The sequence below is a fragment of the Salvelinus alpinus genome, chromosome 23, assembly GCF_045679555.1.
Source record: "Salvelinus alpinus chromosome 23, SLU_Salpinus.1, whole genome shotgun sequence".
Taxonomy (NCBI): domain Eukaryota; kingdom Metazoa; phylum Chordata; class Actinopteri; order Salmoniformes; family Salmonidae; genus Salvelinus; species Salvelinus alpinus.
This window is the reverse complement of record NC_092108.1, coordinates 13,316,654-13,343,423: the sequence shown is the minus strand read 5'-3', so window position 1 is coordinate 13,343,423 and position 26,770 is coordinate 13,316,654. Positions and strand designations below refer to the sequence as shown.

General features: G+C 45.5%; 2 protein-coding genes across 3 annotated transcripts in view; one reads left to right on the top strand and one right to left on the bottom strand.

Moving 5' to 3' along the window:
• The window catches only part of LOC139550265 (putative nuclease HARBI1), a 3,643-nt gene extending 1,537 nt beyond the window's left edge, over positions 1–2,106 (top strand). Inside the window, exons 6-10 of the mRNA XM_071361046.1 lie at positions 3–176; positions 256–907; positions 977–1,092; positions 1,189–1,300; positions 1,395–2,106. Of these exons, the coding sequence (XP_071217147.1) occupies positions 436–907; positions 977–1,092; positions 1,189–1,300; positions 1,395–1,765 (1,071 nt within the window). The 5' untranslated portion in view covers positions 3–176; positions 256–435 and the 3' untranslated portion in view covers positions 1,766–2,106. The remainder of the gene's footprint in view (positions 1–2; positions 177–255; positions 908–976; positions 1,093–1,188; positions 1,301–1,394) is intronic.
• LOC139550266 (EEF1A lysine methyltransferase 4-like) overlaps positions 1–26,770 on the bottom strand; it is a 241,394-nt gene that overhangs the window by 127,261 nt on the left and 87,363 nt on the right. The window lies entirely within an intron of this gene.

The following is a 26,770-nucleotide window of genomic DNA, read 5'->3' as shown; positions in this document are numbered from 1 at the left end:
AGAGCTCACAAGCTATCAGAAAGTTGTATGGCAACCACCTCCGGCGTCAAATAGAACTGGCAGACATAGACATTCAGTACAAGAAGAAAAAGATGGAAAATCTTGCACTGGAGTCCGAAATAAAAAAGAGGACAATTAGGAAACTGGACCTTGAAATAAAAAAACTTGAGAGGGAGGTGAGATATGCCTTCAATGTACACTGTATGCTAACTGTAACACAAATGTATTAATCATTATTTTTCTTTCCTCCCCCAGCTCCAAGAAGATGACACAGCTCAAAATAAAAATTAGAGCTCTTATTGTGAGCACACAGGACGGTGGCATCTTTCTAAGGTTTTTTTTATTTTCCCAGCAATCAGTACAACCAAGTCATCGTTATAAGGCATCGCCCTCTTTTGCCCACCCCCCCAGCACCAGGTGTGGCCACTAGCCTATATGAAGGCCCAAAATTGTGTGTTCCTTTCTGCTCTGACAATGGCATGCCCATTCGTGCGAGATGTGGTGGATGAAGAAGCACTTGTGCTGAGGAGAGCCTTCAGGCGAGAAAGGGTCTTCAGGGACCGGTTGGACCCACTGGCCTTCCCTGATGACCATCTATATGAAAGATACAGGTTTTCTGCAGATGGCATCAGGTATCTATGCAGACTACTGGGTCCCAGGATTAAGCACCGCACTGCACGGAGCCATGCACTGAGTGTGGAGCAAATGGTTTGTGTGGCCTTGCGCTTTTTTGCTAGTGGAGCCTTCCTGTACTCAGTGGGGGATGCAGAACAGCTGAACAAGGCCACAATTTGCCGCACAATAAGGAGTGTGTGTCTGGCTATCAAAGCATTAGCAGATGTCTTCATCTCCTTCCCTGGCCACAGAAGACTCTGTGACATCAAAGAGGAGTTCTATAGGATTGCAGGTAAGAGGATCTACAAATTACAGGACAACTGTTAACACATAGTAGGATACTCATTACTTTGTGTGACAGGTTTCCCCAATGTCATTGGTGCAGTGGACTGCACACACATAAGGATAAAAGCCCCCTCAGGTGCCCATGAGGCCGATTTTGTGAATAGGAAATCCTTTCACAGCATTAATGTTCAGGTGAACATAACTTTTTGATATTGTCCATTGACGAACACTCTGCATTGCCAGTGATGTGCATTGATTGGTGTAATATTCCTCATCTTATGATTTCAGATGGTCTGCAATGCTGACTGTGTGATCAGCAATGTTGTGGCAAAATGGCCTGGCTCAGTCCATGACTCCAGAATCTTTCGGGCCTCTGAAATCTATCAGTGCCTATCACAAGGTAAGCCACACAACCCCTATTTATAACCATCATGGCTGTGTCAAGAATATCACTGTGTTTATGAGGTAGTAATGATGAGATTTTGTGTTGACAGGTGATTTCTCTGGTGTGTTGCTGGGAGACAGGGGGTATGGCTGCCAGCCTTTTCTCCTGACACCTTTCACAGACCCCCAGGAAGCACAGCAGGCCTACAACCATGCCCATGCCAGGACCAGGGCCAGAGTTGAAATGACCTTTGGCCTCCTGAAGGCACGCTTTCACTGCCTTCACAAATTAAGGGTCAGCCCTGTTAGGGCATGTGATATTACTGTGGCTTGTGCTGTCCTCCACAATGTGGCCTGCCTGAGGAAGGAGAGGGCCCCCAGAGTGCCACCAGCCATGGACTGGGACAATCCGGCAATCTTCCCTGATGACGACAGTGGTCGGCTGCTGAGGGACCAATATGTGTTGAATTATTTTAGTTAGTATGTGTGCTTTCAATTTTGGTTAAATATGTCCTGCGGTGGCAGAGGAATTTGGGTTTTTTTGGGTTCGTTTTTTGACGAATTTGGCCTCTTATGATGTTTGTGCGGTATACTGTGTGTAATACAAGGCTGCAGGGAGGCTACTGCATCCATTCATTTGTCTGTTCAGTTGATGTGTATGGATTTGTCCTGCATTTATTTTAGTGTGCAGACATGCAGGGTGTGTTATATACAGACCTTTGAATGTGTATGTATCATTTTGTATAATATGCTTGGATTCTGTGCTTTCCATCTTGTAGAGTCACTGTGACTTCAGTTTCGAAAGGAGCTGATGGTTTACCTGCTTTGTTTGTCCTTATTCAATAAAGGAACATAATGTTACACATTGTGTTTTTATATTCATATGGAATGTGTATTTGTTTATATGACAGAGTACTAGGGCCACACTGAAGAAAAAGGATAAAGTCATAAATTTATGAGGCTGGTTCTTTCTGCAGAAAAGCTACATATTGTTTTTACAGTTTTGATACTTATGACAATGTGATACTTAATATTCTGGTAAACAGCGAGGCAAATAGAGAGGTAAACAGAGAGGTAAACAGAGAGTAAAATAGAGAGGTAAACAGAGAGGTAACCAGAAGGTAAACAGAGAGGTAACCAGAGGGTAAACAGAGAGGTAAACAGAGAGGTAAATAGATGTAACCAGAGGGTAAATAGAGAGGTAAATAGAGAGGTAAACAGAGAGGTAAACAGAGAGGTAAACAGAAAGTTAAACAGAAGGTAAACAGAGAGGTAAACAGGGAGTAAACAGAGGGTAAACAGAGAGGTAAACAGAGAGGTAAACAGAGAGGTAAATAGAGAGGTAAACAGAGAGGTAACCAGAAGTTAAACAGAGAGGTAAATAGATGTAACCAGTGGGTAAATACAGAGTTAAATAGAGAGGTAAATAGAGAGGTAAACAGAGAGGTAAACAGAGAGTTAAACAGAAGGTAAACAGAGAGATAAACAGGGAGTAAACAGAGGGTAAACAGAGAGGTAAACAGAGAGTAAACAGAGGGTAAACAGAGAGGTAAACAGAGAGTAAACAGAGGGTAAAGAGAGAGGTAAACAGATAGGTAAACATAAAGAGGGTAAAGAGGAAGGGGAATGGAAGACTAGGCTGACTGCAGTGAACTAAACAAAGTCTACCAGCAGTGATTAGTGAACACCAGGGGGTTGGCTGGTCTGCTGCTTTGCTGGCTCTGTAGTCTGTACAGCTACAGCTTCTCTCCTCTGACTGACTGACTCTGCTCTGTGTGTGTGTGTGTGTGTGTGTGTGTGTGTGTGTGTGTGTGTGTGTGTGTGTGTGTGTGTGTGTGTGTGTGTGTGTGTGGTGTGTGGTGTGTGGTGTGTGGTGTGTGTGTGTGTGTGTGTGTGTGTGTCTGTGTGTGTAACAGAGGAGGGAGTTGGCACTGCTAGTTCAGGTAGCTCCTTGTAAACTGCACCTCCATTTTAAACCTATGACTGACGCTCGTTATATACCGAGGGGTGTAAAAGATGTTTAAATTGCTGATCTTCTATCTCAAGGCCATCAGACTGTTAAACAGCCATCACTAACACAGAGAGGCTGCTGACTACATACATAGACATGAAATCACTGGCCACTTTAATAAATGGATCACTAATAATGCCCCTTTGATAATGTTTACATATCATACATTACTCATATCACATGTATATACTGTATTTTATTCCATCTATTGCACCTTGCCTATGCTGCTCGGCCATCACTCATCCATATACTTACAGTTGAAGTCGGAAGTTTACATACACCTTAGCCAAATACATTTAAACTCAGTTTTTCACAATTCCTGACATTTAATCCTAGTAAAAATTCCCTGTTTTAGGTCAGTTAGGATCACCACTTTTTTTAAGAATGTGAAATGTCAGAATAATAGTAGAGAGAATTATTTATTTCAGGTTTTATTTCTTTCATCAAATTCCCAGTGGGTCAGAAGTTTACATACACTCAATTAGTATTTGGTAGCATTGCCTTAAAATTGTTTAGGGGGCAGTATTTTCACGTCCGGATGAAAAGCATGCCCAGAGTAAACTGCCTGCTACTCAGGCCCAGAAGCTAGGATATGCATATTATTAGTAGATCTGGATAGAAAACACTCTGAAGGTTCTAAAACTGTTTGAATGATGTCTGTGAGTAAAACAGAACTCATATGGCAGGCGAAAACCTGAGAAAAATCCAACCAGGAAGTGGGAAATCTGAGGTTTGTAGTTTTTCAAGTGATTGCCTATCCAATATCCAGTGTAAATGGGGTCAGATTACACTTCCTAATACTTTCATTAGATGTCAACAGTCTTTAGAAAGTTGTTTCAGGCTTCTAATGTGAAAGGGGAGAGAATAAGACCACTCAGAGTAAGTGGCTCAGCTGAAAGCCATGAGTTGTTTGTCGCACGTGACCGTGAGCACGAGCTCCGTTCCCTTTCCTGAATTGTCCGGTTAGAATATTATTGAAGATTTATGATAAAAACATCCTAAAGATTGATTATAAACATCGTTTGACATGTTTCTACGAACTTTAATGGAACTTTTTTGACATTTCGTCTGGACTTAGTGCCCGCGCTTTGTGCATTTGGATTAGTGAACTAAACGCGCGAACAAAAAGGAGGTATTTGGACATAAAGATGTACTTTATCGAACAAAACAAACATTTATTGTGGAACTGGGATTCCTGGGAGTGCATTCCGATGAAGATCATCAAAGGTAGGTGAATATTTATAACGCTAATTCTGACTTTTGTTGACTCCACAACTTGGCGTGTATCTGTATGGCTTGTTTTGGTGGCTGAGCGCTGTACTCAGATTATCGCATGGTGTGCTTCCGCCGTAAAGCTTTTTTGAAATCTGACACAGCGGTTGCATTAAGGAGAAGTTTATCTTTAATCCTATGTTTAACACTTGTATCTTTAACACTGTAAATTGATGTGGCTCTCTGCAAATTCACCGGATGTTTTGGAGGCAAAACATTACTGAACATAACACGCCAATGTAAACTGAGATTTTTGGATATAAATATGAACTCTATCAAACAAAACATACATGTATTGTGTAACATGAAGTCCTATGAGTGCACCTGATGAAGATCATCAAAGGTTAATTATTAATATTATCTCTATTTCAGATTTTTGTGACTCCTCTCTTCGGCTGGAAAATGGCTGTATGTTATTTTGTGACTAGGCGCTGACCTAACATAATCGCATGGTATGCTTTCGTCTTTTTGAAATCGGACACTGTGGTTTGATTAACAAGAAGTTTATCTTTAAAATGGTGTATAATACTTGTATGTTTGAGGAATTTTAATGATGAGATTTCTGTTGTTTGAATTTGGCGCCCTGCAATTTCACTGGCTGTTGTCAAATCGATCCCGTTAACGGGATTTTATCCCTAAGAAGTTTTAACTTGGGTCAAATGTTTCGGGTAGCCTTCCACAAGCTTCCCACAATACGTTAGGTGAATTTTGGCCCATTTGCGACCAAGCTTTAACTTCCTGACTGATGTGTTGAGATGTTGCTTCAACATATGCACATAATTTTCCTCCCTCATGATGCCATCTATTTTGTGAAGTGCACCAGTCCCTCCTGCAGCAAAGCACCCCCACAACATGATGCTGCCACCCCCGTGCTTCACAGTTGGGATGGTGTTCTTCGGCTTGCAATGCTCCCCCTTTTTCCTCCAAACATAACGATGGTCATTATGGCCAAACAGTTCTATTGTTATTTCATCAGACAAGAGGACATTTCTCCAAAAAGTACGATATTTGTCCCCATGTGCAGTTGCAAACCGTAGTCTGGCTTTTTTATGGCGGTTTTGGAGCAGTGGATTCTACCTTGCTGAGTGGCCTTTCAGGTTATGTCGATATAGGACTTGTTTTACTGTGGATAGAGATACTTTTGTACCTGTTTCCTCCAGCATCTTCACAAGGTCCTTTGCTGTTGTTCTGGGATTGATTTTCACTTTTCGCACCAAAGTTTGTTCATCTCTAGGAGACAGAATGCATCTCCTTCCTGAGCGGTTTGACGGCTATGTGGTCCATTGGTGTTTATACTTGCATACTATTGTTTGTACAGATGAACGTGGTACCTTCAGGCGTTTGGAAATTGCTCCCAAGGATGAACCAGACTTGTGGAGGTCTACAAAATTAATTTTGAGGTCTTGGCTGATTTCTTTAGATTTTCCCATGATGTCAAGCAAAGAGGCACTGAGTTTGAAGGTAGGCCTTCAAATACATCCACAGGTACACCTCCAATTGACTCAAATTATGTCAATTAACCTATCAGAAGCTTATAAAGCCATGACATAATTTTCTGGAATTTTCCAAGCTGTTTAAAGGCACAGTCAACTTAGTGTATGTAAACTTCTGACCCACTGGAATTGTGATACAGTGAAATAATCGGTCTGTAAACAATTGTTGGAAAAATGACTTGTGTCATGCACAAAGTAGATGTGCTAACCGACTTGCCAAAACTATAGTTTGTTAACAAGAAATGTGTGGAGTGGTTTAAAAACTAGTTTTAATGACTCCAACCTAAGTGTGTGTAAACTTCCGATTTCCACTGTATATGTACATATTCTCATTCACACCTTTAGAGTTGTGTGTATTAGGTAGTTGTTGTGGAATTGGTTGATTACTTATTAGGTATTACTGCACTGTCGGAACTAGAAGCACAAGCATTTCACTACACTCGCAATAATATCTGCTAACCATGTGTATGTGATTTGTTATCACCCTCACACTCAACCTGTGGTGGACCAGGCCCTCTATAACTCAACCTGTGGACGGGTCATTATTATTATAATGTTTGATGATGGGACGGGTCATTATTATTATAATGTTTGATGATGAGACGGGTCATGATTATTATAATGTTTGAGGATGGGACGGGTCATGATTATTATAATGTTTGAGGATGGGACGGGTCATGATTATTATAATGTTTGAGGATGGGACGGGTCATTATTATTATAATGTTTGAGGATGAGACGGGTCATGATTATTATAATGTTTGAGGATGGGACGGGTCATGATTATTATAATGTTTGAGGATGAGACGGGTCATGATTATTATAATGTTTGACAATGGGACGGGTCATTATTATTATAATGTTTGATGATGGGACGGGTCATGATTATTATAATGTTTGATGATGGGACGGGTCATTATTATTATGTTTGATGATGGGACGGGTCATTATTATTATTATGTTTGAGGATGGGACGGGTCATGATTATTATAATGTTTGATGATGGGACGGGTCATGATTATCATAATGTTTGAGGATGGGACAGCTTGTCGTTTGAGTGACAGATGAAGGGGGATTTACTAGGTAGGCAGAGAGAAATGAAGGGGGATGTACTAGGTAGGCAGAGAGAAATGAAGGGGGATGTACTAGGTAGGCAGAGAGAAATGAAGGGGGATGTACTAGGTAGGCAGAGAGAAATGAAGGGGGATGTACTAGGTAGGCAGAGAGAAATGAAGGGGGATGTACTAGGTAGGCAGAGAGAAATGAAGGGGGATGTACTAGGTAGGCAGAGAGAAATGAAGGGGGATGTACTAGGTTGGCAGAGAGAAATGAAGGGGGATGTACTAGGTTGGCAGAGAGAAATGAAGGGGGATGTACTAGGTTGGCAGAGAGAAATGAAGGGGGATGTACTAGGTTGGCAGAGAGAAATGAAGGGGGATGTACTAGGTTGGCAGAGAGAAATGAAGGGGGATGTACTAGGTAGGCAGAGAGAAATGAAGGGGGATGTACTAGGTAGGCAGAGAGAAATGAAGGGGGATGTACTAGGTAGGCAGAGAGAAATGAAGGGGGATGTACTAGGTAGGCAGAGAGAAATGAAGGGGGATGTACTAGGTTGGCAGAGAGAAATGAAGGGGGATGTACTGGGTAGGCAGAGAGAAATGAAGGGGGATGTAATAGGTAGGCAGAGAGAAATGAAGGGGGATGTACTAGGTAGGCAGAGAGAAATGAAGGGGGATGTACTAGGTTGGCAGAGAGAAATGAAGGGGGATGTACTAGGTAGGCAGAGAGAAATGAGAAAGGGTGAGAGGAAAGTCAGAGAGATAGAGCGAGGAAAAGTGTGTCTGTCTCTGTGTGTGTGTGTGTGTGTGTGTGTGTGTGTGTGTGTGTGTGTGTGTGTGTGTGTGTGTGTGTGTGTGTGTGTGTGTGTGTGTGTGTGTGTGTGTGTGTGTGTGTGTGTGTGTGTGTGTGTGTGTGTGTGTGGAGCACTCCAGTGTAAGAAAGCTAAATGAACCATGTCATTCTAGTTATATAACATGTCCCAGTGATGATCAGCGGCCCTAACCAGTGACATCAGACAGTGTGTGTGTGTGTGTGTGTGTGTGTGTGTGTGTGTGTGTGTGTGTGTGTGTGTGTGTGTGTGTGTGTGTGTGTGTGTGTGTGTGTGTGTGTGTGCCACTGTGCCTCTTCCTCGTCATCGCTTGCTCTCTGGGTTTTAGGCTGGGGTTTAGGCTGGGGTTTAGGCTGGGTTTTAGGCTGGGGTTTAGGCTGGGTTTTAGGCTGGGTTTTAGGCTGGGGTTTAGGCTGGGTTTTAGGCTGGGTTTTAGGCTGGGTTTTAGGCTGGGTTTCTGTAAAGCACTTTGTGACAACTGCTGAAGTAGAAAGGGCTTTATAAAAATGGATTGATTGATAGCATTTTGTAAAGTCTGAATGATGTCTCTATAGAGTCCAGTGTGAAGTACATAAGAGGCTTCGGTCTTGTAGCTCAGTTGGTAGAGCATGGTGGTTGCAACGCCAGGATAGTGGGTTCAATTATAGGAAGCACCTGTATGTAAAATGTATGCAGGCATAACTAAGACGTTTTGGATAAGAGCGTCAGCTAAATGGCACATTTAAAAGAGACAGTCTGAGTTAGTGTCTTGCTGCAGTCAGTTTGATATGACTGACCTATACAGTATTCATACAGTATTCAGACCCCTTGACTTTTCCCACATTTTCTTACGTTACAGCCTTAATCTAAAATGTATGACCCCCCCCCCCCCGTCAATCTACACACAATACCCCAAAATGACAAAGAAAAACAATTTTTTTTGACATTTTTGCAAATGTCAAATATATATATTTTTTAATATCACATTTACATAAGTATTCAGACTCTTTACTCAGTACTTTGTTGAAGTACCTTTGGCAGCGATTACAGCCTTGAGTCTTCTTGGGTTTGACACTACAAGCTTGACACACCGGTACTTGGAGAGTTTCTTGTTTCTCATGATCTGAGAGTCCTTTAGGTGCCTTTTGGCAAAACTCGGGCGGGCTGTCATGTGCCTGAGGATTTACTGAGGACTGGCTTCTGTCTGGCCACTCTACCATAAAGGACTGATTGGTGGAGTGGTGGACTACTGCAGAAATGGTTGTCCTTCTGGAAGGTTCTCCCATCTCCACAGATGAACTCTGGAGCTATGTCAAAGTGACCAAGGCCCTTCCGGGACCAAGGCCCTTCTCCCCCGATTGCTCAGTTTGGCCATGGGGCCAGCTCTAAGAAGAGTCTTGGTGGTTCAACTGCTTCCATTTAAGAATGATGGAGGCCGTCATTGTGTTCTTGGGGACCTTCAATGCTGTACCCTTCCCCAGATCTGTGCCTCGACACAATCCTGTCTCCAATCAATTACATTTACCGCAGGTGGACTCCAATCAAGTTGTACAAATATCTCAAGGATGATCAATGGAAACAGGATGCACCTGAGCTCAATTTCGAGTCTCATAGCAAAGGGTTTGAATATTTAAATAACGTATTTCTGTTTTACTAATTAGCAAACATTTCTTCAAACTTGTTTTCACTTTGTCATTATGGGGTATTGTGTGTAGATTGATGAGGAAAATGTTTTATTAAATCCATTTCAGAATAAGGCTGTAACAGAATACTTTCCCAATACACTGTATATCCCAGTTAGCAGACACTTTTATCCAAAGTGACTTACACTCATTCATGCATACATTTTAAGTGTGGGTGGGCCCCGGGAATCGAACCCACAATCCTTGGTGTTTCAAGTTCCATGCTCTACCAATGGACCACACAGGACCACCTTCCATTGAAACACAAAGTGGACTACCAGAGAAAGGCATTTTGGTACAGTGACGACGTGGAGGGACGGCACTGCTACAGTCAGCCCTCTGATTTAACCATACTGCTTTACTGCTTTCTAATTCTGACAGCTCAATTTGATGGATGTATGGGCTGTCTATCCATCCGTTCACCTGCCCTTAAGGCTCTGTGGTCTCTCTTTATGCCCTGGTTTGGTGCTCCTTAGGGTGGGTAAGGACTCATCTAGGCCCCCCTCCTCAGGTCCCAATGCTCCACAACACATACCACACATTGTTTCCAAAGGGTTCTTCCTGCTGACGCGCTGTGTGTGTGTGTGTGTGTGTGTGTGTGTGTGTGTGTGTGTGTGTGTGTGTGTGTGTGTGTGTGTTTTCAATGACAGGAACAGGAGCGGAGGAAGGGGTGTCACATGACAGCTCATTCCTGGGGGTTGTCACGACGATTGAAGTCGTCAAGGACATTGCTCCCGTCCCGTTCTGTCTCTGGCACCCACCGCAACCCCTGACCTTTACACACACACACACACACACACACACACACACACACACACACACACACACACACACACACACACACACACACACACACACACACACACACACACACACACACACACTGCTGCCATGGCAACAAGTGCAAGTTTTTGGCATCCAGGACATGCAAGTAGAGTGAGCACAGCAGGGGTGTGTGTGTGGGTGGTGCGCAAAGGGCATAGGCACACAGGGGTATCCAAGCGTGTGTGTGTGTGTGTGTTGCGTGTTCATCCAGTCTTTACGGACCCTGTGTAATAGACTTTCCTCCAGCTGGGAGCGTCTGTGTGTGAATCTCCTGCACATCCTAACAGGACAAACCAAGGAACCAAACTACAGCATTACAGATAGACCTGTCACATTGCCTCTACCTGTGTGTGTGTGTGTGTGTGTGTGTGTGTGTGTGTGTGTGTGTGTGTGTGTGTGTGTGTGTGTGTGTGTGTGTGTGTGTGTGTGTGTGTGTGTGTGTGTGTGTGTGTGTGTGTGTGTGTGTGTGTGAGATGGAAAAGATGAGCCCCTGTCTTATGTGGTTATGGGAATGTAGAGTGGACACACCCTGGAAGGTGCACCAGCGGTAGGATGATTTTGTGTGTGTGTGTGAATGCATGCACTAGGGGAAAGGTTTGCCAGTGTTGAGGAGGTACTGCTCAGTGCTAGTTGGCCAAACATGGAGGTGATTCCCTCAGTGTTGAGGAGGTACTGCTCAGTGCTAGTTGGCCAAACATGGAGGTGATTCCCTCAGTGTTGAGGAGGTACTGCTCAGTGCTAGTTGGCCAAACATGGAGGTGATTCCCTCAGTGTTGAGGAGGTACTGCACAGTGCTAGTTGGCCAAACATGGAGATGATTCCCTCAGTGTTGAGGAGGTACTGCTCAGTGCTAGTTGGCCAAACATGGAGGTGATTCCCTCAGTGTTGAGGAGGTACTGCTCAGTGCTAGTTGGCCAAACATGGAGGTGGTTCCCTCAGTGTTGAGGAGGTACTGCTCAGTGCTAGTTGGCCAAACATGGAGGCGATTCCCTCAGTGTTGAGGAGGTACTGCTCAGTGCTAGTTGGCCAAACATGGAGGTGGTTCCCTCAGTGTTGAGGAGGTACTGCTCAGTGCTAGTTGGCCAAACATGGAGGTGATTCCCTCAGTGTTGAGGAGGTACTGCTCAGTGCTAGTTGGCCAAACATGGAGGTGATTCCCTCAGTGTTGAGGAGGTACTGCTCAGTGCTAGTTGGCCAAACATGGAGGTGATTCCCTCAGTGTTGAGGGGGTACTGCTCAGTGCTAGTTGGCCAAACATGGAGGTGATTCCCTCAGTGTTGAGGAGGTACTGCTCAGTGCTAGTTGGCCAAACATGGAGGTGATTCCCTCAGTGTTGTTTGACACTATGATGGAATCCCGTCTCGTCTCGTGACCGGCGGTGTGAAATACCGGGCTACTGGAGAACCCCTTTCATCTGATACGTGACTACCACCTACTGTAACTACACCAGTGGCGTGTGACTACCAGACAAGGTCAATTACATTTTCAATCAGTGACTTAAAACACCTTGAATTAAAATAAAAGGGATCTCTTTCTATTCTTGAAGTAGAATGTCAAGAATGATTGCCATGTGAATTGCGAGCGATTGACCAGTTCCTCTCATAAGGAATAACATGTTGTCTAAATAAAGAGACATGTAAATAACATAGACCCATCGGTATATGAACTAGTGTAATATGTGATGTCACCATAGAGATGGAATCTAGATTTAAGCAATAAGGCCAGAGGTGTGGTACAGTAAGTGTGTGTAAACATCCGACTTCAACTGTATGTGGCCAATATACCACGGCTAAGGGCTGTTCTTATGCATGATGCAACATGGAGTGCCTGGATACAGACCTTAACCGTGGTATATTGGCCATATACCACAAACCCCCATGGTGCCTTATTGCTATTATAAACTGGTTACCAACGTAATTAGAGCAGTAAAAAATAAATGTTTTGTCATACCCCTGGTATATGGTCTGATATACAACGGCTGTCAGCCAATCAGCATTCCCGGGCTCGAACCACCCAGTTTATAATAATCAATAGAGTCTATTTCTATGGACGTGACAACAGTGCAGATTGTTCTGTCTCAGTATTCAGGATGCATACCCATCCATAGGATGTTTCAGGGCTGGTGTGTCTCAGTATTCAGGATGCATACCCATCCATAGGATGTTTCAGGGCTGGTGTGTGTCAGTATTCAGGATGCATACCCATCCATAGGATGTTTCAGGGCTGGTGTGTCAGTATTCAGGATGCATACCCATCCATAGGATGTTTCAGGGCTGGTGTGTCTCAGTATTCAGGATGCATACCTATCCATAGGATGTTTCAGGGCTGGTGTGTCTCAGTATTCAGGATGCATACCTATCCATAGGATGTTTCAGGGCTGGTGTGTCTCAGTATTCAGGATGCATACCTATCCATAGGATGTTTCAGGGCTGGTGTGTCTCAGTATTCAGGATGCATACCTATCCATAGGATGTTTCAGGGCTGGTGTGTCTCAGTATTCAGGATGCATACCTATCCATAGGATGTTTCAGGGCTGGTGTGTCTCAGTATTCAGGATGCATACCTATCCATAGGATGTTCCAGGGCTGGTGTGTCTCAGTATTCAGGATGCATACCCATCCATAGGATGTTTCAGGGCTGGTGTGTCTCAGTATTCAGGATGCATACCTATCCATATGATGTTTCAGGGCTGGTGTGTCTCAGTATTCAGGATGCATACCTATCCATAGGATGTTTCAGGGCTGGTGTGTCTCAGTATTCAGGATGCATACCTATCCATAGGATGTTTCAGGGCTGGTGTGTCTCAGTATTCAGGATGCATACCCATCCATAGGATGTTTCAGGGCTGGTGTGTCTCAGTATTCAGGATGCATACCCATCCATAGGATGTTTCAGGGCTGGTGTGTCTCAGTATTCAGGATGCATACCTAATGAATATGTATGATCAGGTGCTGAAGGCAGAGCCTTTAGATACTGTAGCTTGGCCAATCTAACAGTATTCTGCTGTCATGGCATGATAAAGGTCAACAAGACCAAAACAACAACAGAGAAATGTGTGCGCCAAAACATGCCACCTGCTTTGAGTAAAGTATTCAGACCCCTTGACTTTTTCCACATTTTGTTATGTTACAGTCTTATTCTAAAATGGATTAAATACATGTTTTTCCTCATCAATCTACACACAATACCCCATTGGGGCTCACAAGTGGCGCAGCGGTCTAAGGCAATGCATCTCAGTGCTTGAGACGTCACTAAATCACATGCACCGAATACAACTGTTAGACCGTACAGTGAAATGCTTACATACAAGCCCTTAATAACCTCTTGAGAATACAGGGTGTAATATTTTCGCATTAGCATAATTTGCTCTACAGATTAAACTGCCTCTTATTCAATCATTGCTCTTACTATATGCATATGAATCATACCATTGGAAAGAAGACAATCTCTAGTTTCTAAATCCGTTTCAATTTTGTCTCTGAGTGATACAGAAGTCATTTCACAGCACTTTCCATGACCAAGAACATAAAATCAAGATGTTTTGTGCTGGCTTCAAAGCTCTGCCTATATATGGTCATGCCTCCTATGACCCGAAACACAACTCACTGGCCTTCCTCTGGGTGTCTAGAGGACGTCAGAGGAAAAATTTCTTGTCTATCTGGGACTGACGTGAAATGAGAGCAAAATCTTTGGCATGACCGACAACTTCCGGTTCTCGATTGGATGGAATTTGAGCTACGTTTTTCTTGTGTTGTGCGGCCATTATTATCTCCGTGTCGAAGTTTGTTTGATACATGTGACCAGATCATCGTAATGTATGTTTTTTCAATATAGTTTAATCAGATTATTTGATTTTTTTAGGGAGTTTTGCGGTGTTCAGTTGTTAGATTTTAGTATCGTTTGAGAAATACGTGCCACTCGACCGGTACCTGTGCTAAATGGAGTGAGAAAGGAACATTTCTGAACGGAACCAACGACTCATCTTGACAAAGGACACTTTGATCAACATTCTGATGAAAGATCAGCCATAGTAAGACCCAATTTACGATTTTATATCATATCTGTTGTGCATGTGAACTGGACGTGGGCGCCTAGCCGAATCTGCCTGGTAAAAATATCGTGTCCTCCGCTAACGTGGTTAGCTAATAGATTTACATATTCTGTCTTCCCTGTAAAACATTTTAAAAATCTGAAATGGTGGCTTTATTCACAAGACCTGTATCTTTCATCTGGTGTCTTGGACTTGTGATTTAATGATATTTAGATGCTACAAGTTACTTGTGACGCTATGCTAGCTGTGCTAATCAGTGGGGTGAGTTGGGGGGTGCTACCGGATCAGGGTTGCTGACTCGTGAGAAGTTAACCAACAATGCAGTTTTAAGAAAATACCTATTAAAAAAAGTAAGAGATAAGAATAACAAATAATTAAAGAGCAGCTGTAAATAACAATAGTGGAGCTATATACAGGGGTACCGGTACAGAGTCAGTGTGCGGGGGCCCCGGTGTCGAGGTAAGTAAGGTAATATGTACATGTAGGTAGTTATTAAAGTGACTATGCATAGATAATAACAGAGAGTTCTGGCCTGGTTTAGATCTTATCTGTCGGAAAGATATCAGTTTGTCGCTGTGAATGGTTTGTCCTCTGACAAATCAACTGTACACTTCGGTGTTCCTCAAGGTTCCGTTTTAGGACCACTATTGTTTTCACTATATATTTTACCTCTTGGGGATGTCATTCGAAAACATAATGTTAACTTTCACTGCTATGCGGATGACACACAGCTGTACATTTCAATGAAACATGGTGAAGCCCCAAAATTGCCCTTGCTAGAAGCCTGTGTTTCAGACATAAGGTAGTGGATGGCTGAAAACGTTCTACTTTTAAACTCGGACAAAACAGAGATGCTTGTTCTAGGTCCCAAGAAACAAAGAGATCTTCTGTTGAATCTGACAATTAATCTTGATGGTTGTACAGTCGTCTCAAATAAAACTGTGAAGGACCTCAGCGTTACTCTGGACCCTGATCTCTCTTTTGACGAACATATCAAGACTGTTTCAAGGACAGCTTTTTTCCATCTACGTAACATTGCAAAAATCTGAAACTTTCTGTCCAAGAATGATGCAGAAAAATGTATCCATGCTTTTGTTACTTCTAGGTTAGACTACTGCAATGCTCTACTTTCCGGCTACCCGGATAAAGCACTAAATAAACTTCAGTTAGTGCTAAATACGGCTGCTAGAATCCTGACAAGAACCAACATTTTTATCATATTACTCCAGTGCTAGCCTCCCTACACTGGCGTCCTGTTAAGGCAAGGGCTGATTTCAAGGTTTTACTGCTAACCTACAAAGCATTACATGGGCTTGCTCCTACCTATCTTTCCAATTTGGTCCTGCAGTACATACCTTCACGTACGCTACGGTCACAAGACGCAGGCTTCCTAATTGTCCCTAGAATTTCTAAGCAAACAGCTGGAGGCAGGGCTTTCTCCTATAGATCTCCATTTTTATGGAATGGTCTGCCTACCCATGTGAGAGACGCAGACTCTGTCTCAACTTTTAAGTCTTTACTGAAGACTCATCTCTTCAGTGGGTCATATGATTGAGTGTAGTCTGGCCCAGGAGTGTGAAGGTGAACGGAAAGGCTCTGGAGCAACGAACCGCCCTTGCTGTCTCTGCCTGGCCGGTTCCCCTCTCTCCACTGTGTGTGCTGAGTCACTGGCTTACTGGTGCTCTTTCATTTTTTATTTTATTTTTACCGTTATTTTACCAGGTAAGTTGACTGAGAACACGTTCTCATTTGCAGCAACGACCTGGGGAATAGTTACAGGGGAGAGGAGGGGGATGAATGAGCCAATTGTAAACTGGGGATTATTAGGTGACCGTGATGGTTGAGGGCCAGATTGGGAATTTAGCCAGGACACCGGGGTTAACACCCCTACTCTTACGATAAGTGCCATGGGATCTTTAATGACCTCAGAGAGTCAGGACACCCATTTAACGTCCCATCCGAAAGACGGCACCCTACACAGAGCAGTGTCCCCAATCACTGCCCTGGGGCATTGGGATCTTTGTTTTAGACCAGAGGAAAGAGTGCCTCCTACTGGCCCTCCAACACCACTTCCAGCAGCACCTGGTCTCCCATCCAGGGACTGACCAGGACCAACCCTGCTTAGCTTCAGAAGCAAGCCAGCAGTGGTATGCAGGGTGGTATTCATGCCGTCCCTAGGAGGGGTGTGTCACTTGGGTGGGTTGAGTCACTGACGTGATCTTCCTGTCTGGGTTGGCGCCCCCCCTTGGTTTGTGCTGTGGTGGAGATCTTTGTGGGCTATACTCGGCCTTGTCTCAGGATGGTAAGTTGGTGGTTGAAGATATCCCTCTAGTGGTGTGGGGGCTGTGCTTTGGCAAAGTGGGTGGGGTTATATCCTTCCTGTTTGGCCCTGTCCGAGGGTATCATCGGATGGGGCCACAGTGTCTCCTGACCCCTCCTGTCTCAGCCTCCAGTATTTATGCTGCAGTAGTTTATGTGTCGGGGAGCTAGGGTCAGTTTGTTATATCTGGAGTACTTCTCCTGTCTTATCCGGTGTCCTGTGTGAATTTAAGTATGCTCTCTCTAATTCTCTCTTTCTCTCTTTCTTTTTCTCTCTCGGAGGACCTGAGCCCTAGGACCATGCCTCAGGACTACCTGGCATGATGACTCCTTGCTGTCCCCAGTCCACCTGGCCGTGCTGCTGCTCCAGTTTCAACTGTTCTGCCTGCGGCTATGGAACCCTGACCTGTTCAACGGACGTGCTACCTGTCCCAGACCTGCTGTTTTCAACTCTCTAGAGACCGCAGGAGCGGTAGAGATACTCTTAATGATCGTCTATGAAAAGCCAACTGACATTTACTCCTGAGGTGCTGACTTGCTGCACCCTCGACAACTACTGTGATTATTATTATTTGACCATGCTGGTCATTTATGAACATTTGAACATCTTGGCCATGTTCTGTTATAATCTCCACCCGGCACAGCCAGAAGAGGACTGGCCACCCCTCATAGCCTGGTTCCTCTCTAGGTTTCTTCCTAGGTTTTGGCCTTTCTAGGGAGTTTTTCCTAGCCACCGTGCTTCTACACCTGCATTGCTTGCTGTTTGGGGTTTTAGGCTGGGTTTCTGTACAGCACTTTGAGATATCAGCTGATGTAAGAAGGGCTATATAAATACATTTGATTTGATTTGAGAGTAGCAGCAGCGTAGAAGAGGGTGGGGGGAAATAAGTTCTGTTATAGTCACAGACATGATTCAAACAGTTTTAGAAACTTCAGAGTGTTTTCTATCCAATACTAATAATAATATGCATATATTAGCATCTGGGAATGAGTAGGAGGCAGTTTACTCTGGGCACGCTTTTCATCCAAACGTGAAAATGCTGCCCCCTATCCACAAGAAGTTAAGAAGAAATTCTTATTTCAAATGGCGGCCTACACCGGCCAAACCCGGACGATGCTGAGCCAATTGTGCGCCGCCCTATGGGAATCCCAATCACGGCCAGTTGTGATACAGCCTGGAATCGAACCAGGGTGTCTGTAGTAACATGATAGCGCCGAAGGGGATGGCTACCGTCTTATCGGCTCTTAACCAACCATGCTATTTTGTTTGTGTTTTCACATTGTTCGTAACTTGTTTTGGACATAATGTTGCTACAACATGACCGAAAAGAGCTTCTGGACATCAGAACTCACCTCAGATTAGACAAAGAGTTTTTCTTCAATGAGTCGGACGAGAGGGATATACTATGACACCCGACCAGGCCCACATCCCCGTCATTCACTGGAGAAGGAAACTGAGATTTCGTGAGAAAAGATCAGGGTGCCTTGTGAAGATCAGGCGACGAGTGGCTAATCTGTCTTTGCCTTCCGTCCTGCTAGCTAACGTTCAATCGCTGGAAAATAAATGGGACGAACTGAAAGCACGTATATCCCACCAACGGGACATTAAAAACTGTAATATCTTATGTTTCATCAAGTCGTGGCTGAACGACGACATTAAGAACATACAGCTTGCGGGTTATACACTCTATCGGCAGGACAGAACAGCAGCCTCTGGCAAGACACGGAGCGGGGGCCTATGCATTTATGTAAACAGCAGCTGGTGCAAGATATATCCAAGGAAGTCTCGAGGTTTTGCTCGGAGGACCTGAGCCCTAGGACCATGCCTCAGGACTACCTGGCATGATGACTCCTTGCTGTCCCCAGCAAGATCTGCAGAGAAAAATGGGAGAAACTCCCCAAATACAGGTGTGCCGAGTTTGTAGCGTGGACCCCAGGAATACAGGTCATTGAGTGTGGTTTTAGTGCCAGCATCGGTCTGTATGTATGTAAGACAGCTACGAAAAAAATACATGAAAACTCTCTAGGTAGATAGTGTGGTCTACAGCTTGTCATGAGATACTCTACCTCAGGTGAGCAAAACCTCAAGACTTACTTAGATATTGTGCACCAGCTGTTGTTTACAAATACAGGTGTGCCAAGATTGTAGCGTGGACCCCAGGAAGAGAAGCTCCAGCGTTGGCAGCAGCTAATGGGAATCCTTCATAAATACAAATACTAGTTTGAATGCCAAACTGTTCGGATGCTACAGACGATTTTGTGAGAAGACAGACTTTCGTGATGTCTCATGGTCTGACAGACATCGCTGTAACTCTGTCACCTTTCACCGCAGAAGTGCGACATAAACGGATGCAGTGGATTCAGATGCATCAACCCCCAGATGTCTCTAACTTCAACTCACACGTTTTGATGGGGATTTCTGTATTATGCTAATTCGATTTTCGTGGACATCGACCTTATGGGGTAAAAAATAAATACGGAATCATCCCCTTCCTCCCCTTAGCCCAGTTTGTGTCTTCAAAACAGTCTCAGGCGCTCTACAGACGTTGCACCAAGAGAAGAAAAGAACAACTCTAGATTCCATCCTCAAACGGTTCACTCTTCCGGCAAGTTATCTTGACGTTTTATTTTTATTTTATTCCACACAAAGAGCAACCTCTGTTATGTAAATCGGGCGTGCTAATTAGCAGTTGAATAATGAAGGATGTGCAAATGAAAGTACACTGTGATGGATTCGTGCCTGTGTGTGTGTGTGTATGTGTATGTGTGTGTGTGTGTGTGTGTGTAGTCTCTCTCCAGAAGAATGAGAATGTGTGAGAGAAAGAGTCAGACAAGCTTAGGTGAGAGATGAAAGAAAGCAGACTTACAGAGAGGGGTAGAGAGATAGAGGGGAGTAGAGAGAGAGAGAGAGAGGGGAGTAGAGAGCGAGAGAGAGAGGGGAGTAGAGAGAGAGAGTGAGAGGGGAGTAGAGAGAGAGAGAGAGAGGAGTAGAGAGAGAGAGGGGGGAGTAGAGAGAGGGGGGAGTAGAGAGAGGGGGGTAGAGAGGGGGGGGGAGTAGAGAGAGGGGGGGTTGAGAGAGAGAGGGGGGAATAGAGAGAGAGGGGGGTAGAGAGAGAGGGGGGGAGTAGAGAGAGGGGGGAGTAGAGAAAGGGGGGTAGAGATAGAGAGGGGGGGAGTAGAGAGAGGGGGGGTAGAGAGAGAGGGGGGGAGTAGAGAGAGGGGGGGTAGAGAGAGAGAGGGGGGGTAGAGAGAGAGAGGGGGGGAGTAGAGAGAGGGGGGGTAGAGAGAGAGGGGGGGAGTAGAGAGAGGGGGGGTAGAGAGAGAGAGGGGGGAGTAGAGAGAGGAGGGGTGGAGTAGAGAGAGGAGGGGTAGAGAGAGAGAGGGGGGGGGGGTAGAGAGAGGGGGGGTAGAGAGAGAGGGGGGGTAGAGAGAGAGGGGGGGAGTAGAGAGAGGGGGGGTAGAGAGAGAGAGGGGGGGAGTAGAGAGAGGAGGGGTGGAGTAGAGAGAGGAGGGGTAGAGAGAGAGGGGGGGGGGGTAGAGAGAGGGGGGGGGAGTAGAGAGAGGGGGGGGAGTAGAGAGAGAGAGGGGGGGTAGATAGAGAGGGGGGGAGTAGAGAGAGGGGGGGGGAGTAGAGAGAGGGGGGGTATAGAGAGAGAGGGGGGAGTAGAGAGAGTGGGGGTAGAGAGAGGGGGGGTTGGAGAGAGACAGAGTGATAGTACGTAGGGTAGGTAACCCTGGAACAAGAGAACCTATCTAATGCAGTAAACTCAGATTGAACCTGATCTGTACTTCCGGTGAAACTAGAGGGGGACGGACGGACGCACGCACGCACGCACGCACCCACGCACGCACGCACGCACGCACGCACGCACACACACACACACACACACACACACACACGAGGTCAGTGCGGCAGCTTGGAGAGGACAGGCATTGTTTGCTGTGACTCAAGGACTCAGTAGCTAATTAAGAGAACAAGTGCCCTGCTGTCTCAACACACATCAGAAGAGGAAACTGTCCTGCCAAGGTCTCTCTCCCTCTATTCCCTCTCTCCTTTTATTACCTCCCTCCCTCCCTCACGCTCCCCCACTCTATCCACATTCCAGGGCTCTCAAAGGCTCACTCAATTACACTTACTTACAGACCATAGAGACCAATGTTGGTTAAATAAATCCAATTTCACGGAATCTCTCCTTGAACTAAACAGAGAGTATAAACCTGGGCTCTCCAACCCTGTTCCTGGAGCGCTACCCTCCTGGAGCTTTTCACTCAGTTGTAACTAACCTGATTCAGCTTATCAATTAACTCATGATTAGAATCAAGTACGCCAGATTAGGGTTGAGAGTGAAAACCTACAGGGGGATAGATCTCAAGGAACAGGGTTGGAGAGCCCTGGTATAAACACTTCATGTCATGGTTCAATACCCCAACCATATGTCCTCAACCATCCTTGACCTATACTCTAGGTCACACAAGTGTAGTACCAGACCTCCTGACTACCTGTACCAGACCACCTGACTACCTGTACCAGACCACCTGACTACCTGTACCAGACCACCTGACTACCTGTACCAGACCACCTGACTACCTGTACCAGACCACCTGACTACCTGTACCAGACCACCTGACTACCTGTACCAGACCACCTGACCACCTGTACCAGACCACCAGACCACCTGTACCAGACCTCCTGACTACCTGTACCAGACCACCTGACTACCTGTACCAGACCACCTGACTACCTGTACCAGACCACCTGACTACCTGTACCAGACCACCTGACCACCTGTACCAGACCACCTGACTACCTGTACCAGACCACCTGACTACCTGTACCAGACCACCTGTACCAGACCTCCTGACTACCTGTACCAGACCACCTGACTACCTGTACCAGACCACCTGACTACCTGTACCAGACCACCTGACTACCTGTACCAGACCACCTGACTACCTGTACCAGACCACCTGACTACCTGTACCAGACCACCTGACTACCTGTACCAGACCACCTGACTACCTGTACCAGACCACCTGACCACCTGTACCAGACCACCAGACCACCTGTACCAGACCTCCTGACTACCTGTACCAGACCACCTGACTACCTGCACCAGACCACCTGACTACCTGTACCAGACCACCTGACTACCTGTACCAGACCACCTGACTACCTGTAACAGACCACATGTACCAGACCTCCTGACTACCTGTACCAGACCACCTGACTACCTGTACCAGACCACCTGACTACCTGTACCAGACCACCTGACTACCTGTACCAGACCACCTGACTACCTGTACCAGACCACCTGACTACCTGTACCAGACCACCTGACTACCTGTACCATACCACCTGACTACCTGTACCAGACCACCTGACTACCTGTACCAGACCACCTGACTACCTGTACCAGACCACCTGACTACCTGTACCAGACCACCTGACTACCTGTACCAGACCACCTGTACCAGACCTCCTGACTACCTGTACCAGACCACCTGACTACCTGTACCAGACCACCTGACTACCTGTACCAGACCACCTGACTACCTGTACCAGACCACCTGACTACCTGTACCATACCACCTGACTACCTGTACCAGACCACCTGACTACCTGTACCAGACCACCTGACTACCTGTACCAGACCACCTGACTACCTGTACCAGACCACCTGACTACCTGTACCAGACCACCTGACTACCTGTACCAGACCTCCTGACTACCTGTACCAGACCACCTGACTACCTGTACCATACCACCTGACTACCTGTACCAGACCACCTGACTACCTGTACCAGACCACCTGACTACCTGTACCAGACCACCTGACTACCTGTACCAGACCACATGTACCATACCTCCTGACTACCTGTACCAGACCTCCTGACTACCTGTACCAGACCTCCTGACTAGCTTTACCAGACCACATGTACCATACCTCCTGACTACCTGCACCAGACCACCTGACTACCTGCACCAGACCACCTGACTACCTGTACCAGACCACCTGACTACCTGTACCAGACCACCTGACTACCTGTACCAGACCACATGTACCAGACCACCTGACTAGCTTTACCAGACCACCTGACTACCTGTACCAGACCACCTGACTACCTGTACCAGACCACCTGACTACCTGTACCAGACCACCTGACTACCTGTACCAGACCACCTGACTACCTGTACCAGACCACCTGACTACCTGTACCAGACCACCTGACTACCTGTACCAGACCACCTGACTACCTGTACCAGACCTCCTGACTACCTGTACCATACCTCCTGACTACCTGTACCAGACCTCCTGACTACCTGTACCATACCTCCTGACTACCTGTACCATACCTCCTGACTACCTGTACCAGACCTCCTGACTACCTGTACCAGACCACCTGACTACCTGTACCATACCTCCTGACTACCTGTACCAGACCACCTGACTACCTGTACCAGACCACCTGACTACCTGTACCATACCTCCTGACTAGCTTTACCAGACCACCTGACTACCTGTACCAGACCTCCTGACTACCTGTACCAGACCACCTGACTACCTGTACCATACCTCCTGACTACCTGTACCAGACCACCTGACCACCTGTACCAGACCACCTGACTACCTGTACCAGACCACCTGACTACCTGTACCAGACCACCTGACTACCTGTACCAGACCACCTGACTACCTGTACCAGACCACCTGACTACCTGTACCAGACCACCTGTACCAGACCACCTGACTACCTGTACCAGACCACCTGTACCAGACCACCTGACTACCTGTACCAGACCACCTGACTACCTGTACCAGACCAGCTGACTACCTGTACCAGACCACCTGACTACCTGTACCAGACTACCTGACTACCTGTACCAGACCACCTGACTACCTGTACCAGACCACCTGACTACCTGTACCAGACCACCTGACTACCTGTACCAGACCACCTGACTACCTGTACCAGACTACCTGACTACCTGTACCAGACCACCTGACTACCTGTACCAGACCACCTGACTACCTGTACCAGACCACCTGACTACCTGTACCAGACCTCCTGACTACCTGTACCAGACCACCTGACTACCTGTACCAGACCACCAGACCACCTGTACCAGACCACCTGACTACCTGTACCAGACCACCTGACTACCTGTACCAGACCACCTGACTACCTGTACCAGACCACCTGACTACCTGTACCAGACCACCTGACTACCTGTACCAGACCACCTGACCACCTGTACCAGACCACCAGACCAACTGTACCAGACCACCTGTACCAGACCACCTGACTACCTGTACCAGACCACCTGACCACCTGTACCAGACCACCTGACCACCTGTACCAGACCACCTGACTACCTGTACCAGACCACCTGACTACCTGTACCAGACCACCTGACTACCTGTACCAGACCACCTGACTACCTGTACCAGACCACCTGACTACCTGTACCAGAACATTATCATTTCTACACAGTTTTCATTAGTATTTAGTCACTTTAAAGTATATTGAGTTTGTCCCTCCCACCCCCCAATTTTTTTTTTAGATATTATTCAAAAACCGTGGGACGTGCTGTTTGTTTGACAGCCCTGTGCTACAGACAGGTGTAGAGAACCAGACCTCCTGACTACCTGTCAGTTGACTACCTGTCAGTGCTAGATGTGAAACAGACAAATGACTCAAGTAAAAGTGAAAGTCACCCAGTAAAATACTACTTGAGTAAAAGTCCAAAGTAAATGTAATTGCTAAAATATACTTGAGTATCTAAAGTAAAATTATAAATGATATCAAATTCCTTATATTAAGCAAACCAGACGGCACAATTATTATTATTTATTTAAATTACGGATAGCCAGTAGCACTCCAACACTCAGACATAATTTACAAATGAAACGTGTGTTTAGTGAGTCTGCCAGATTAGAGGCAGTATGGATGACCAGGCATGTTCTCTAGATAAGTGCGTGGATTGGAACATGCTAAGCATTCTAAATGTAACGAGTACTTTTGGGAGTCAGGGAAAATGTATGGAGTAAAAAGTACCTTATTTTATTTAGCAATGTAAAAGTTGTCAAAAATATAAATAGTAAACTACAGATACCCCAAAAACCGACTTAAGAACGTTACACCACTGATAAGTTGCCTCAGCGAGGAGGTGGAACACAGTCTAGAGAAAACACACACCGTATGGGATGGAAACAACACATAGAGTAACATTTCAACACTACTGCTGCAACACTGAGGGAGAGGACATTTACAGTAACATTAAAACACAACTGCTGCAGCACTGAGGGAGGGGACATTTACAGTAACATTAAAACACAACTGCTGCAACACTGAGGGAGGGGACATTTACAGTAACATTAAAACACAACTGCTGCAACACTGGGGGAGGGGACATTTTCAGTAACATTACAACACTACTTGTGCAACACTGAGGGAGAGGACATTTACAGTAATATTTCAACACTACTGCTGCAACACTAAGGGAGAGGACATTTACAGTAACATTACAACACTACTGGTGCAACACTGAGGGAGAGGACATTTACAGTAACATTTCAACACTACTGCTGCAACACTAAGGGAGAGGACATTTACAGTAACATTACAACACTACTGGTGCAACACTGAGGGAGAGGACATTTACAGTAACATTTCAACACTACTGCTGCAACACTAAGGGAGAGGACATTTACAGTAACATTACAACACTACTGCTGCAACACTAAGGGAGAGGACATTTACAGTAACATTTCAACACTACTGGTGCAGCACTAAGGGAGAGGACATTTACAGTAACATTTCAACACTACTGCTGCAACACTGAGGGAGAGGACATTTACAGTAACATTTCAACACTACTGCTGCAACACTAAGGGAGAGGACATTTACAGTAACATTACAACACTACTGCTGCAACACTAAGGGAGAGGACATTTACAGTAACATTTCAACACTACTGGTGCAGCACTAAGGGAGATGACATTTACAGTAACATTTCAACACTACTGCTGCAACACTGAGGGAGAGGACATTTACAGTAACATTTCAACACTACTGCTGCAACACTAAGGGAGAGGACATTTACAGTAACATTACAACACTACTGCTGCAACACTAAGGGAGAGGGCATTTACAGTAACATTTCAACACTACTGGTGCAGCACTAAGGGAGAGGACATTTACAGTAACATTTCAACACTACTGCTGCAACACTAAGGGAGAGGACATTTACAGTAACATTACAACACTACTGCTGCAACACTGAGGGAGAGGACATTTACAGTAACATTTCAACACTACTGGTGCAGCACTAAGGGAGAGGACATTTACAGTAACATTTCAACACTACTGCTGCAACAGTAAGGGAGAGGACATTTACAGTAACATTACAACACTACTGCTGCAACACTGAGGGAGAGGACATTTACAGTAACTTTACAACACTACTGCTGCAACACTAAGGGAGAGGACATTTACAGTGGCATTACAACACTACTGCTGCAACACTGAGGGAGGGGAGATTTACAGTAACATTAAAACACAACTGCTGCAACACTGAGGGAAAGGACATTTCAAATGGATCCTGAGCATATAGGCCAAGAGGATCTGGCTGCAATGTCAGTGTGTGGTTTGATACACACTCTCTAGGTAGGGAAGAAAACAGCAACAGTGAAGCCATTTTCAATTAGCCTCCCGCAAGGAGCACGTCTGTGACAAAGCACAGGTACACTGAAGACACGCATCTCAAGATGATCTGCAAATTCATTTCTATGTGCAGGCTAAAGCCTGCGCTGACCTTGTGTTTAGACAACCTGACAGCAGCTAGCTAGCTAGCATAGCTTGGGGATAGCTTCAGCTGGCTAGCCTATCTAGCTAGCTGATATTTCTCTGTCAAATCACAGTTATGCCAAGATGGCAAAAAAGTAAATGTCTTGAATGTGTTTC